The 13,512-nt window shown below is 42.8% G+C and overlaps 2 protein-coding genes across 5 annotated transcripts in view; one reads left to right on the plus strand and one right to left on the minus strand.

Moving 5' to 3' along the window:
• The window catches only part of LOC120948775 (potassium voltage-gated channel subfamily H member 8), a 48,448-nt gene extending 38,211 nt beyond the window's left edge, over positions 1–10,237 (plus strand). For all 4 annotated transcript variants that reach the window (XM_040365483.2, XM_040365482.2, XM_040365481.2 and 1 more), the window contains 6 exons: positions 3,589–3,684; positions 3,798–3,951; positions 4,069–4,184; positions 4,297–4,610; positions 5,515–5,728; positions 8,612–10,237. In XM_040365483.2, the coding sequence (XP_040221417.1) occupies positions 3,589–3,684; positions 3,798–3,951; positions 4,069–4,184; positions 4,297–4,610; positions 5,515–5,728; positions 8,612–9,634 (1,917 nt within the window). In that variant the 3' untranslated portion in view covers positions 9,635–10,237. The remainder of the gene's footprint in view (positions 1–3,588; positions 3,685–3,797; positions 3,952–4,068; positions 4,185–4,296; positions 4,611–5,514; positions 5,729–8,611) is intronic.
• LOC120948777 (myeloid differentiation primary response protein MyD88) lies at positions 10,136–11,927 on the minus strand. Its single transcript, XM_040365484.2, has 2 exons — positions 11,366–11,927; positions 10,136–11,292 (listed from the first exon to the last, which is right to left on the minus strand). Exons 1-2 carry the CDS (start codon positions 11,730–11,732, stop codon positions 10,271–10,273), a joined length of 1,389 nt encoding a protein of 462 aa, XP_040221418.2. The 5' UTR covers positions 11,733–11,927; the 3' UTR covers positions 10,136–10,270.
• Positions 11,928–13,512: the final 1,585 nt, after the last annotated feature.

The raw sequence follows: 13,512 nt of genomic DNA on the forward strand, positions 1-13,512 counted from the left end.
GCAACCAACTATTGCACCGAAGTGCTGTGCAAATTTGATGGCAGTTTTGTGGTTCTTTCAATCAGTGCAGTGCAAGTATAAAGTTTAGTGCCCGAAATGGAAAGCATTTCCCAGTCCTTCTGTACCTTATGCTTTATTCATTGTTGCACTTCTTTTGTCGTTTCGATTATGTACACAAGATGACATTGTGTTTGAAGAATTTTGGTGAACTGTGACAGCTACTGACACCGAATGAGATGACTTGCTTTTTTACCTTTAATCAAGCTTCAGCTTCAAAACCTTTCATCAAGCATGGTGGAAAAGCATAACTTCTTAGAAATATCATACCGAGAGGGTATGGGTACATTTTGTAAAACTGTTGTGAAAAAACGCTTTGACTCTCAAGGGATTTAAAGTAGTTTTAATAAATATCTTACAGGATTTCGTCAATCAATTTTTAATGCAACACATGTTGAATTCAATTTCCGTTTCGTGCGTTTTTGGAGCCAGCTGTTTTTTTTTATAAAATCAGACATAACGTATTTTTCCAATCAGTTTTATGGATAGGAATAACTGCAACATTTATAAACATGTTTTTTTTAACAGTGGTGAAACTATTTTTGTAATTAAGAAATAAAATAAAGGGGTAGTTAAAAGTCCACTTTATCGTATGCAACAAAATGGCTAACAAAACTATCTCCCTTAACTAGATAGGAAAACTGCTCTAGTCTCGACAGTCCTTTTTGGTACATTTTATCAAAAGGGGGGGCTTAAGTTGATTTTATGTTGATTTTTTTGTTAAATTCCTGAGTGAATTCAAATACAAACAAATATCTTTTTTAATATTTTTCAAATAAACAACAATACAAATATATTAAGAAATGTTACAACACCCAAATTCAAGATTATATACGAGAACGTGGTATATTGAGGACGTAACTGTTTTGACATTAATTCGGTATTAATTTTTATATGGTATCGTATTCCTCATTCCTTACTTCTAAATAAAATTTCACAATTGGACGTCAATAATCTTTTTGTATCTTGGTTACGTTCTTTTCTATGTGATCGTTCCTACAGTGTTAAATTTAATGATATGTTTTCGACTCCCTTTTCATGTAGTGCAGGCGTACCGCAAGGTAGTGTTCTAAGTCCTTTGCTGTTCATAATTTTTATTAATGATGTCCGTACCACCCTCCCTCCTGAGTGTTTCCTCTGCTACGCAGACGACCTCAAAATCTTTCTCCCAGTTTCGTCTCCTAGAGATTGCATTTCCCTACAAAATATTCTTGATCGTTTTTCGTCTTGGTGTTCTAGTAATTCCCTCACATTATGTCCTGATAAGTGTAACGTCATTTCGTTTAGTCGTTCGCAGTCTCCAATCACTTACTCGTACGTCCTAAATTCTGTACCAGTCAATCGTGTTTGTGTCGTAAAAGACCTCGGTGTCTTGCTTGACAGAGGCCTCACCTTCAGCCACCACATTGACTCAATTGTCAATCAGGCGCGGAAAACATTGGGTCTCCTAAAGAAAATTGCGTGCGATTTCTCCGACCCAATGTGCCTGAAGACTCTGTTCTGCTCTCTGGTCAGATCGATTTTGGAGTACTGCTCAGTAGTCTGGTCCCCTACAGCTCGAACCCACGTGGAACGTATCGAGCGGGTGCAGCGATCGTTCACCAGGTTTGCTATATGTAAAATCCTGGGTAGATTGTCCTCCCCCATACCTCCTTACGAGGACAGGTGTCGGCAGCTTGGCCTGGAACTATTGGAAAACCGCCGTTCCCATGCCCAATCCTCCTTTATTGCCGCATTACTCCTTGGTAATATTGATTCTCCTTCCCTTCTTTCTTCTATCCCTTTCTACGCCCCTAACCGTGTTCTTCGAAACCGCCCTCCCCTAGTGATCCCTTCCCGCCGAACTGCAGTGGGCCGTAATGACCCCCTTCTTCGTGCAATTCGTCGATTTAACTGTGTATATTCTATGTTTGATTTCAACCTTCCCTTATCCTCTTTCCGATCCCGCATCAGAACCCTCCATAATCCCGTGCTGCCTTAATTTTTAATTTTTAATTTTTAATTCTTAATTTTTAAATTTTTGATTCTAATTTTCTAAAAAAAAATTTTTTTTTTCTCAAATTTTTGATAATTCGTGTTAATTTTTGTTAGGTTAGGAACATAGGTAATAAGTATTATTTAAGCATTTGTGTAACCAAAAGGTAGACAAATAAATATGAATATGAATATGAATATGAATATGAATATGGGTTTACGTCTCCCGAATGAGTATTTACGGCGACCGATAACGCTTTTACGACGTGAGTTTGCCATATTTTGGTTCGGAGTGGATGGCAAATTACAGTATCAAAATAAATCTCAATATTCATGTCGGGAAAAATATGTCTTTTCAAAACAATTTAGTAAATAATCACCATTCTCAACTTTTCAATTAATCAGATTATGTTAGATGACAAAGTTGCTATTCAATATCTTGCTGTAGCCTCAATGAAATCGAAAAAAAACGCGTAATACGATGCATAAAAGTAAATACTGTAAGCATTTATTATCAATCAATTTGAGTTTATTTATAATCATGTTTATTCATAGAGTATTTTATTAAGATTGCTATTTCTTCGTCATGTCAGGAGAAACTTTTTTGTCAAAAACGACTGTATATCTTTAACACTTGCGAGATGGCTTTAACATATTGTTGCACGTACTCTTCTTCTAACATAATCAAAATGACGTCTAAAAATCCATCACATTGGATACTTGTGAAAAGATAATACAAATTCACCATCAACGCCAGTTGCATACAACGCATTAACATTATCTAACGCCAACAAGTTTACATTACGCATTCAATTTCACACGATTATACAAAATTATGTTACCAATCTATAGAAAATATGCATCAAAACAATGGATCAGTCCAACTTAAACAAAATTTGAGTAATCGTCAATGTATAATCAACAACTACATGATTTTCAACGAGCTGCTGTACATCAAGTGTGAATGGCATTGTAATTTGCTCCCAAAGCGGTGGCTCAATCATTCAGAGCATTTTATTAACACAATGTAATTCATTGCGTACTGTTGAATGGTAACGATATGGAATGAATTTCCACTTAAACGCTTTCCATTACCCATCCAATCCTTCAAATATGCGAGCGGCTTGGTTTTTTTTAATCCTGAATCCACAGAAACCATTATTCAAACCATCATGTCACTTTTTATACTCCCTCCAACGTGTACGTAACCACTTGCGCCCTGTTGTGGTACAGTTTATCCGTGGTTATAGAAGTATGTGAAAGTACATGTGGATTTAGTGGTTAATTCGGTTGAATAAACATCAGCCGTTAATGTCAAACAAACAAAAAAGTTTAAGTTGCACTCGGTTACATTGAACTGGCGATAAAAGTGAACAGTGCTAGAGAGCTACTAACCCTAAATTTCAAAGAATGAAACAAGTCCCTAGAAATTCACGATCCTGATCCTGGAAATTCTTTCGGAACCGTGCTTTCCACCAAATATGTGGACTAATAAAGCTATTATCTTGCTCGCTAGTTTTATTCGTTGACACGTGTTGCTTTCAATTCTGTTTATAGATTTTAAAAGAATTTCCCGAGGAGCTACGGGGCGACATATCAATGCATCTGCACCGTGAAATACTGCAGCTTCCAATCTTTGAGTCCGCATCACAGGTAAGACACACGGCATTGTTTGTTGTCCATGTGGTTCTCTTTTTTTGCAATCAAGTTTTAAGTCTTTGCGTGATTGAATCCTGCTCTTCCTTCGCACTAATTGATTCTTCCAGGGTTGCCTGAAGCTGCTATCACTACATATCAAGGCGAACTTTTGCGCACCGGGCGAGTATCTGATCCACAAAGGCGATGCGTTAAGCTACATCTATTACATATGCAACGGCTCGATGGAGGTCATGCAAAACAACATGGTCGTCGCCATCCTAGGTAAGTGTGCGGGTACAGCCGTAGTTTCTACACCATTGCTAATTAGCACCGGTGTCCACTCGGGTTGGGGGTCTTCTCACTCACTCCCCCCGAATCCTACCATCACTTCGCAACCAGGCAAGGGAGATCTCGTTGGCTGTGATATAAGCATACATTTGCTGCACGGGAATCAGGGCAACTCGGGCAACACCGGCTCGCAGGACACCATCGTTAAGAGCAGCGGCGATGTAAAGGTATATATATCTGCCTATCTTGCCGAGCGTGCATCCCGTCGGGATTGCGCCGGCATTTAGCCGAGCCACATCGGATGGCGGTTCATCCATTTCTCTGAACCCATCATTACAGGCACTCACCTATTGTGATTTGAAAAGCATCCACATGAGCGGACTGGTGGAAGTGTTGCGCCTGTACCCGGAGTACCAGCAGGAGTTTGCCAACGACATCCAGCACGACTTGACGTACAACCTGCGCGAAGGGTACGAGGCCGAGGAGGAGACGGAAAACAACGGACCGTGTCTGGCGCTGCCCTCCATCAGCGAGGACGACGAGAACCAGTCCGACGCGGAGACTAGCTCGGCCTCGCCCATGAACACCGCGCTGCAAAAGTCGCCGGCCCACAACGTCGGCAGTAGCCCACGGCACGCCAAGCTGGTGCATAGGTGAGTATACGGGGTTTTGGGGGCGCAAAACAAATAGCGCGCACGAATATCAACAGGCGCGCTGGAAAGTTTCGTGAAGTAAAGCCGAAAACGGCACGGTACCGGCATCGAAGAGATAAAGTTTGTTTGTTTGCTGGTGGAGGCAGCAGGCAAGGGCCGAGGGACGGCGTCTTTCGTTTTTACGATGGCACGGAGGGAGTTTGAAATGTTCTTTAGTGGTAAAAGTACTTCAAGCGCTGAAATTAAACATAAAAGTCAAAAGAGCAGCGAAGATACGAAGATGTTTTTCTTGCATTTGAAAAAAAACCGAACAATGTTTATCAAATCTTTACGATAGAACTGGATGTTTCATGTTATTGATTTATGTTGAATCGACGTGTAATATGCGCTACACAAAAAAATCTAATATTTTTTCTATTTATAAAATTTTATAACTCGTTTTGTGCTATCCACGGTTCAAATAATTTTGAATTTTAAGAATATCCAATTTCTATGTGGTCCAAATATGTGGTCTATGATACCCTATTACATATGTGTTCGTTCACAGGAGCTCCTTAAAAACTCTACTGTTGTAGCAAGTCCTTACTGTAACGACAGTTGATTAGATGTAGCTAAAATCGAATGTGATGCTTAGAAGAGTTCAAATTTACGTATTAATTAGAGGGAAAATGAGGTAATACGAATCCAAATATTGACAAAAAAACCTATTTTAGTTTAGCTAGAATGCTATCAGGCCCAAGGGCATCCCATAATTTGTTCCCTGTTTCGTTCGTTTCATGATTCATTCGAGTTCGTTTCCGTTGGCATAGAAATGCAAGAATATTATTAATTTATTTCTCCTCATTTTTCGTACCGCCCCACCCACTCCCACCCATCCCTTCCTTCTCACAAAATCCACCCATAGCCGCAATCGGTCGTTAGTGGCGCTAAGGGAGCGAGTCGAGCGGCAACGATCGGTGCAGACGGCCAGCCAGCCGCCTACCGTCGAACAGGCCAACTCTTTCGAAGGACTGAACCTGGAGGTGGCAAAAGAGAAGGAGAAGGGACGCATGTCCGTGGAGCGGTTGGACAATCAGGTTACCACACTGCACAACGACGTGGCTGCGCTTAGCGTGGAGGTAAGGAAAACACCAGGGCGGGCTAACGGGAGAGCGGGAAAAGTTCTAATTAACTTGGCGTTTGCACTTGGCTCGCCGTTGGATTATAGTATTTTGTCGATTAGATGTTGAACAGCACACAACAAGTGGTTTTCGAGATTTTTGACCGAGGCTACAAACCGACAGCATAATGGAATATCATTAATAATTCATCTTAACACTGCGCGAAGCGGGCGGTGCGGTTTATTGTTACATATTTTACGGGCGCGAAGTTTAAAACTGTTGAGTGTTGTTGCGTGTGTGAAGAGCAAGCAGCACTGAACAAATCGATTAAAACTTGTACAGCTTGATTTCCATGATTGCAAACTTTCACATGGTGAAAATCAATTATTTAACATCAACGCTCACCTTAAACTTTAACTACATTTTTATTTCATTTTAAAAGGTACATTTGTTTAAAAAAAGCCGGTATTTTCAAACCCTGATTACAGTAAACAGCTGTCTCTCCAAACCTAGTCACAACTACATTGTGTATCACTTATCGAACATGATTGTTAAAGCTAGCTTATTTGCATGTTTTGAAATGACATTGCAATCAATTAGCTTGGGTGATAGTTTTTTTTTTTCAATCGATGGATATACATTCTTTACACCTTACATTTACATTGGACTGTCAGATTTATCAGGTTTGAAGAACATTATCGACAATCAACCCATCAGAGCGTTGAAATGTTCTGCGAAGGATTTTCTGCTGTTCATTCACCTTCATTCAATTCAATGATGCAGTAGATTTCAAATACTGAACGAAATATTTAAATAATAAATGATACATTAGAAATCTATTTTGATCTGTATTTGAAAAAAAATGATTTGTTTAAAGCTTTTTACAACACAAATCGTGCAATTTTTTCATACTTTAATAAAAAAATTGAAAAAGCTTTTAAAAAGGTTAACAAATTATATGCCATCAATATTTGTGAGCCGCGGCTTACGTATTTACAAAGCTAAGTGGTCCGTAATCCTATACAAGTTGGAAAGCACTGATTGACATGAACATTAATGCTTCAAATAATGAGTTGTATGGGCTGGTAAAGGGTTGATGCATTCAATTGTTTGATGTATGTTTCTTTTATAGACCTTTTTTACAATCATGGCTATGTAAGTCCTACTAAATTTCCTACCCTGATTCAAACACTAATTCCTACGATAATTCCTACGCTATTTAAAACGCTAATTCTTACGCTGCAACGCTTTCCTACGCTGCACAATTTCTACCGGGTATGGTTTGTCGACTGGAACTGGAATTTTATCGGTTCCCAGTATCGTTTAAAATCCGAATCCGGAACAGTTACAGGTACAGTTCTTAAAAATAATAGAAATCTCGAGCTATTTCTGTATCATAATGAGTTCATGATCGGTTCCAGGACCGGTATGGGATCATGGTAAGTTCCAGGGGCGGTACGAGTCCATGATAGGTTCCAAGACCAGAATGGGTTCTTGATCGGTTCTAGAACCGGTATGGGTTCATGATTGGTTCCAGAACCGGTATGAATTTAAGATAGATTCCAAGGCCGGTAGGAGTTTATGATAGGTTCTAGGACCGGTATAGGTTCATGATATATTCTAGGGCCGGTATGCGTTTATGACAGGTTCGTGGACCGGTTTGGGTTCATGACAGATTTCTGGACCGGTATGGGTTGAACATAGATTCCAGGTCCTGTATGTTTTCGTGATGGGTTCTATGGCCGGTATGGGTTCTTGATCGGTTCCAGGACCGGTAGGAGTTTATGATAAGTTCTAGGACCGGTATGGGTTCATGACAGTTTCGTGGATCGGTTTGGGTTCAGTATCAGTTCCAGGTCCAGTATGGGTTCTAGGACCTTTATGCGTTCATGATCGGTTCCAGAACCGGTATGGGTTCATGATTGGTTCCAGAACCGGTATGGATTTAAGATAGATTCCAAGGCCAGTATGGTTTCATGATAGGTTCCAGGGCCGGTAGGAGTTTATGATAGGTTTTAGGACCGGTATAGGTTCACTGGTTTCAGGACCGACATGGATTAATGATAGGTTCCAGGACCGGTATGGGTTCATAATATATTCCAGGGTCGATATGGGTTCATGACAGGTTCATGGGCCGGTATGGGTTCATAACAGTTCTGGGTTCATGATCGATTCCAGGACCGGTATGGGTTCATGATAGGTTCCAGGGCTGGTATGAGTACATAATAGGTTCCAAGACCGGTATAGATGCATGATCAGTTCTTTTACCGGTGTAATTAGTATTGGTTCCTGGTCCAGTATGGACTTAATATCGGTTCCAGGACTGGTATAGGGTCAGTATTATATTCAGAACCGTTATTTCATTGTATTTAGTTCTTGAACCAGAAAACGTAATGTATTGATGTCAGGATCAGTATGGGTTTAGCTTTGATTTTAGGTCTCTTTAGCGGTCGTCATCAGTACCTCATTTGAATTGGGTTTCGAGGCCATTAATTTCGGCGTACTCTTAAGATTAAAGGAAATCTTTTAAATTTAGTTGCGCAGCCCTGTAATCTGCCCAAATTAACTTGTATAATGCAAAAATCATTATTAAAAGGGCACACGCCGATGAAATTAGAAGAGTGGTAAAAATAAATTTAAATTAAATATAATTACGGGCATTTTGTCCCTGTCAAGCATGACTTTACAAAATAACAACATTATATTGAATATCTGTTTCATATTTGTAAATGATGGTTTAAAGCTTGATAGTCAAAACAAACTAAAACAATGCAAATTATGTGATATATTTTACTTGCATTTACACATTATCAATAATCAATTCACCAGTGATGAGAACACACTTTACTAGCCCCAATTTACTTTCGTTTAATTAACCTTTTTAAATTTGCTTCACCACAGGTACGCAATGCTATACACGCGCTGCAGGAGATGACGTACAACACGATGAATTCCCAGCTGGATCTGGGCCATTTTCAGCCTGCTCGGTCAATACCGAACCTACAGAACGGCGCGGTAGGCATACTGCGCGACAGCGATCACGTGCTAATGGCGCGCAGCAGCTCCCATCCGCCGGAGATGTGGTGCCGGGAGATGAACGTCTTTGCCGAGGGCGGCATAGCCAGCCCCAACGGTACGGAGGTCCTGTCCGAGGCGATGTACCGGCGCAAGTCGATCCTGTCCCAGAAGTACTCGGAGGAAATGTCCAGCTCGACGCAAACCGAAAACATGATCGACTTCGACACGCTGGAAAAGGTTGTCCTCGCCCATCCGCACCTGGTGCTTAAGATCCTGGGCGTGGAGGCCGTGTTCGGCAAGGAGAGCGATCACCTCGCCAAATCGTACCCGCTGAACACCATCTCCGAGGTGGCCAGCTCGGGGGAAACGATCTCGTCACGGGTACAGGACACGGTCCCGACATACAAACTTCCCCCATTTCTCACCAACACCAACATCATTAGCAACCCGCCCGCCACACACCACCATCAGTGTGAGCTGGACGGCCAGCTGTACGATCACCGAGCGCTGATCGATGCGTATCATCAGGAGGGCGACTTCTATTCCGCGCCCTCGAGCGCCTGCGCCAAGGAGGACAACTGTGACAACATATCGAACGCAACAACAACACCACCACCACCACCTCCGCCCCCGCCCCCACCACCACTACCACCGCTATTATCAGCTCCCTCTAATCCGCACGACGTACCTTTGCTCGGGACTGAGGGCGGCCGCGCCCCAGTGCCCGACACGGACTGCATCCTGGTAGACGAGAACGTGAACGTACTGAAGCAATCTGCTATGAATCATATCTTCCGAAAACAGGACCGCGTACCACCGAATTATCGCTTTTCCGCCGGCGATGCCGACCACCTGGAGAAGGGGCTGAGGAATCTACCCTCGTCCCGCTCGCTCGGTGGCAGTTGAAATGCTTCCGCTGGCGGAGCAGTAGCGAGTACATGAATGTCTGTAGTGATGAAACTGTTCTTTCTTTTTACATCGCTATTGTGTTGAATCCATTTAAAAAAAAAAAAAAACAAACAAACAAACTAGTGAGAAATTAATAAAAACTGATTTTAACACCGGCAAACAACAGTGGCAACGGTTGGTGTATGTGAGTGGTTGTAGTATTGAGAAAATAAATGCGTGATTAGCTTGGGCCAATCAAGATGAGTCGATTCAGTGAAAAAATAATAATAAAAAAAAGAAAAAGAGATGATTTCGTAGACACTCGATTGTTTTGTTGTCTCGAGAGCTCTTCAAACGTGTATCTCTCGCACAACAATACACTCGCCGGCATTATCATTCCATCAGCATCAATCACGAGCGACTGGCACACATTGGACCCGCGTGTGCCGGTGAGCGCGCTTCCGCGCACTACTATCTTAATCGGTTTTGATTTCTTTGGCAACACAAGATAAGCAGTAGTTCGCTCGAATCAGTACTCTTGTACGGAGTTTATTGTGTAAAAGCAATGTGTATATGTGAAAATAAAATACAGAACATACCCGTACGATACGGTGTCACAGACGATGCCATCGTAAAAAGGCACTGCTGGCATATTTACACAGCGCTAGCTAGCTTGCGGCTGCCCGGCTTATACCACTTCTTTTTCGACTTCACTGGCTTCATCACTGGCGGAAGATCTAGCGGACATGCGGACGGAGCGGACGAAGCACTAGCAGCGGAGGGCTGCTTTTTATCGCGCCTGATCAGTGCCAGCGGCGAAGAACCCGCCTTCTTCGGGCTGGGTAACGGGGTAGCCATTTCGTTTAGGTTTAGCTGCGAGGTGCTCCCGTTCAGTTTGTCCTTTTTGTGGCCAAAGTTTGAGAAAATGTCCCAAAAGGAGTGTGATTTTTTAAGGCTTCCGGTGCGACTGTCCTGCTCCGCCGCGCTGGGAAGCTTCACGACCAAAGGGGGCTGCTCAACTACCACCTTCGGTAGCGGCTGCGGTGGGCCAATCAATTCCACCGGTTTGCTGTGGACCGGTGGCTTCTGCGGTGCTGGCAACTCGCGCCCGCTCACCTCCAAGCCCACCTTCCGGGGCGTATCGCGTATCGATTCGGCCAGCTTGTCCCAAAAGTTGTACAGATTTTGCGACCGCTGGTAGTCCAGCCGGCAGGTGTAGCGCAGGTGGGGCGGAAGCTCGCACCGATCGTACACGCACGGTATCACCTTGCGCGCCTTTTGCTCTATCTGCAGCGCCTGGGCAAAGGTGACGGTGAAGTCGTTCAGCGGGCTGGCCAGGAAGGCTTTGGAAATGATCACCACCACGCGCCGGCAGCGTTCCGATATGAGGCGGGAAATGACTTCGTGCTCAAAATTGCTTCCACCCAGTATGTCACGATCGCGCAGGCATAGCTGCAGCCCGCGCGCCTCCAGCTTGTCCACCATTTTCGAGGCAAATTCTATGTCTGCGTCGGCGAACAGGATGAACGCATCGTACTGCTGCTTGTGGTCGGACGTATCGTCCCGCGTGATAATGTCGCTATCCGCGCTGACCTTCGATTCGGTCGCTTCCGTTTCGCGCCCCCGCTGTGCAGCACGCTTTTGCTCCCGCAGTAGAAACTGTTCTGCATCACGCTCTGAAAGTATTCGAGCCGGAATCAGTTGGAAGTTGGCTCGATACGAGTTGTGATCCGCCATGCGGCAACTTACCAAACATTTTGGAAGTGTCGTCCAGTATATCCCAACGGTCGATACAACCGAGCACGCATTGCAGTTCGGCCAGGTTCGGCTCGCGCTTACACTGATGGGTTTCGCTTTGCCACAGGTCCAGCAGGCAGCGGGTCGGATTCGGATTGGTAGACACCAGCGGTAGGAAGCTTTTGGGAATGCCAATGACATCGAACACACCGCGCCAGTCACGAAAGTAGCCATCCTCGGACGTGAATATTCGTTTGTGATTCAGCAACTCGGCTACCAACTCCCGTGTCCGTGAGCTTAAAGCTTCCAGGGGAACCACCGCCAAATCGATCCGATTCTTCACGCTGACCTCCGTCGGTTTTACGGGATTATCCAACATGATGCTCTCGGGCACGGCACTATTGTATCACACTGGGGTGACTTTGCGTCAATTATTGCACTAACGGGTAGGTGGTATTTGCTAATCTACGCATAAACTTATCAGAATATCTTCTTATCACAAAAATGTTGCGAAAGGTAAACAAGCACGATCATTGTTATTGTTGCTGTTGTGCTGATGGAAGCAGCATGGCGGGAGCACTGTTGGTCATTTTAGCAGACATTTACTTGCCACAGAGTTTATTTATTTATTTATTTAAGTTAAAAAATTAGGTTGAAAATAAAAATAAAAACCATATGGCCAAAACTAATAACTCCAAAAAGCTATAAAAATATTACTACAAAGTCAAAAAATAAATAAATTCATTTCCAACAATCAGACAAATAATAAATAATTCAGACGGCGCTCTGGCACCAATCAAGCACGACATCGAACATGAAACATGTATGGGATTTAACATTTTCAATGTTCGATTGGTGCTAGAGCGACGGGTAACCCGTAATAGTATAAACGCTAAAATTGCAAAAAAAATCTAAAAATCTATTTCAATCAAAATTCGGTTTTCCTGTGCTCGCCAACGCTCCTAATCGGTGCGATTTTCCTTCGCTGGCGATTGTTTTTGTGAGTCGTTGTGACGGTTTTTGACGGTTCGAGCGAAGGTTTTTGAAGGTTCGAGATGGCCGTCAATAAGGCCCGTGTCTGTGCTCCATCGCATGCGATTTTATCGCACGTGCTGTCAAACGCTTTTTCGTATAATACAGGCGGTCCCCGAGATACACGGTACCTCTTATACGCGGATTCGGAGATACGCGGTTTTCTAAATTTGACAGTTCTTTGAGCAAATTGTACTGATTTGACACATCAATTGCAAATTGCCAAATAATTTCCGTTTTGATCGAATATTAAAAACTATTTCAAAAGGTTTAAAACAGTTATATTCAGGCAGAATCATATCAAATAATTCATAAAGTGACTAAAACCGCCCCCTACTTGCAAAATTACACGAAAATTAGTGATATTTTAGCTGGAAATCACGAGATTCGACTTACGCGGAAATTCGAGATACGCGGTATTTTGCGGCCGTTTTCGGTCCCCATTAACCGTGTATCTCGGGGACCGCCTGTATTGCGATTATTTGGATGATTTTAATAATATAACGATTATGGAAAATTAAGTTGAGATTGTTCCTACAAAACACCACACATTTAGTTTGACAGATAAAATCGGATGCGGCGTCCGACGAAATCAAAATTTTTTGATTCCATCGTACGACGAAATCGCACGTCCGACGTTATCTCATATAAAATTTTGACAGGCCTTCCGATAAAATCGCATCCGATGGAACACAGACACGGGCTTAAGCTCGCGCTGGTGTGCGATTGTGTTGAAAGCCGGTATTGAATTTTTAACGGTGCTTTTATCAATGTATTTATTGCATGCCAGTTCTGATGAGACCATTTGCGTTCTATGCCAATTGATGGTCACGAAGCTATATCAAACAAGCGTAGGTGTAGGTGGAACTCAAACAAGGAAAAAAAATCGCACTTCATACAACTTCATAGCCCCAGCGCTCTCGCAGTTAAGCAGCTCGTGAGGACAAGCAGTTCCCTACCCACGAATTTCCGTTAAATGCCTTCTAATCGCCTTGTAATCGCCGGCGAATTGAAGGTGATCAGCAGTGCATTTAGCAGTAATTAAATGCCTTTGAAATATGTCCATGAAAAATATCGCTTTAAATTTGAAATTTGAAATTGCAATTGTCAAAAGAAAACCTAACAAC

Source organism: Anopheles coluzzii, chromosome 2 (assembly GCF_943734685.1).
Source record: "Anopheles coluzzii chromosome 2, AcolN3, whole genome shotgun sequence".
Lineage (NCBI taxonomy): Eukaryota > Metazoa > Arthropoda > Insecta > Diptera > Culicidae > Anopheles > Anopheles coluzzii.

Bases quoted from the DNA above. Each gene is read 5' to 3' on its own strand.
- LOC120948777 (XM_040365484.2), bottom strand. From the start codon at position 11,732: ATGTTGGATAATCCCGTAAAACCGACGGAGGTCAGCGTGAAGAATCGG. The intron at 11,293-11,365 runs GTAAGTTGCCGC...GAATACTTTCAG, and splicing joins CGACACTTCCAAAATGTTTG to AGCGTGATGCAGAACAGTTT.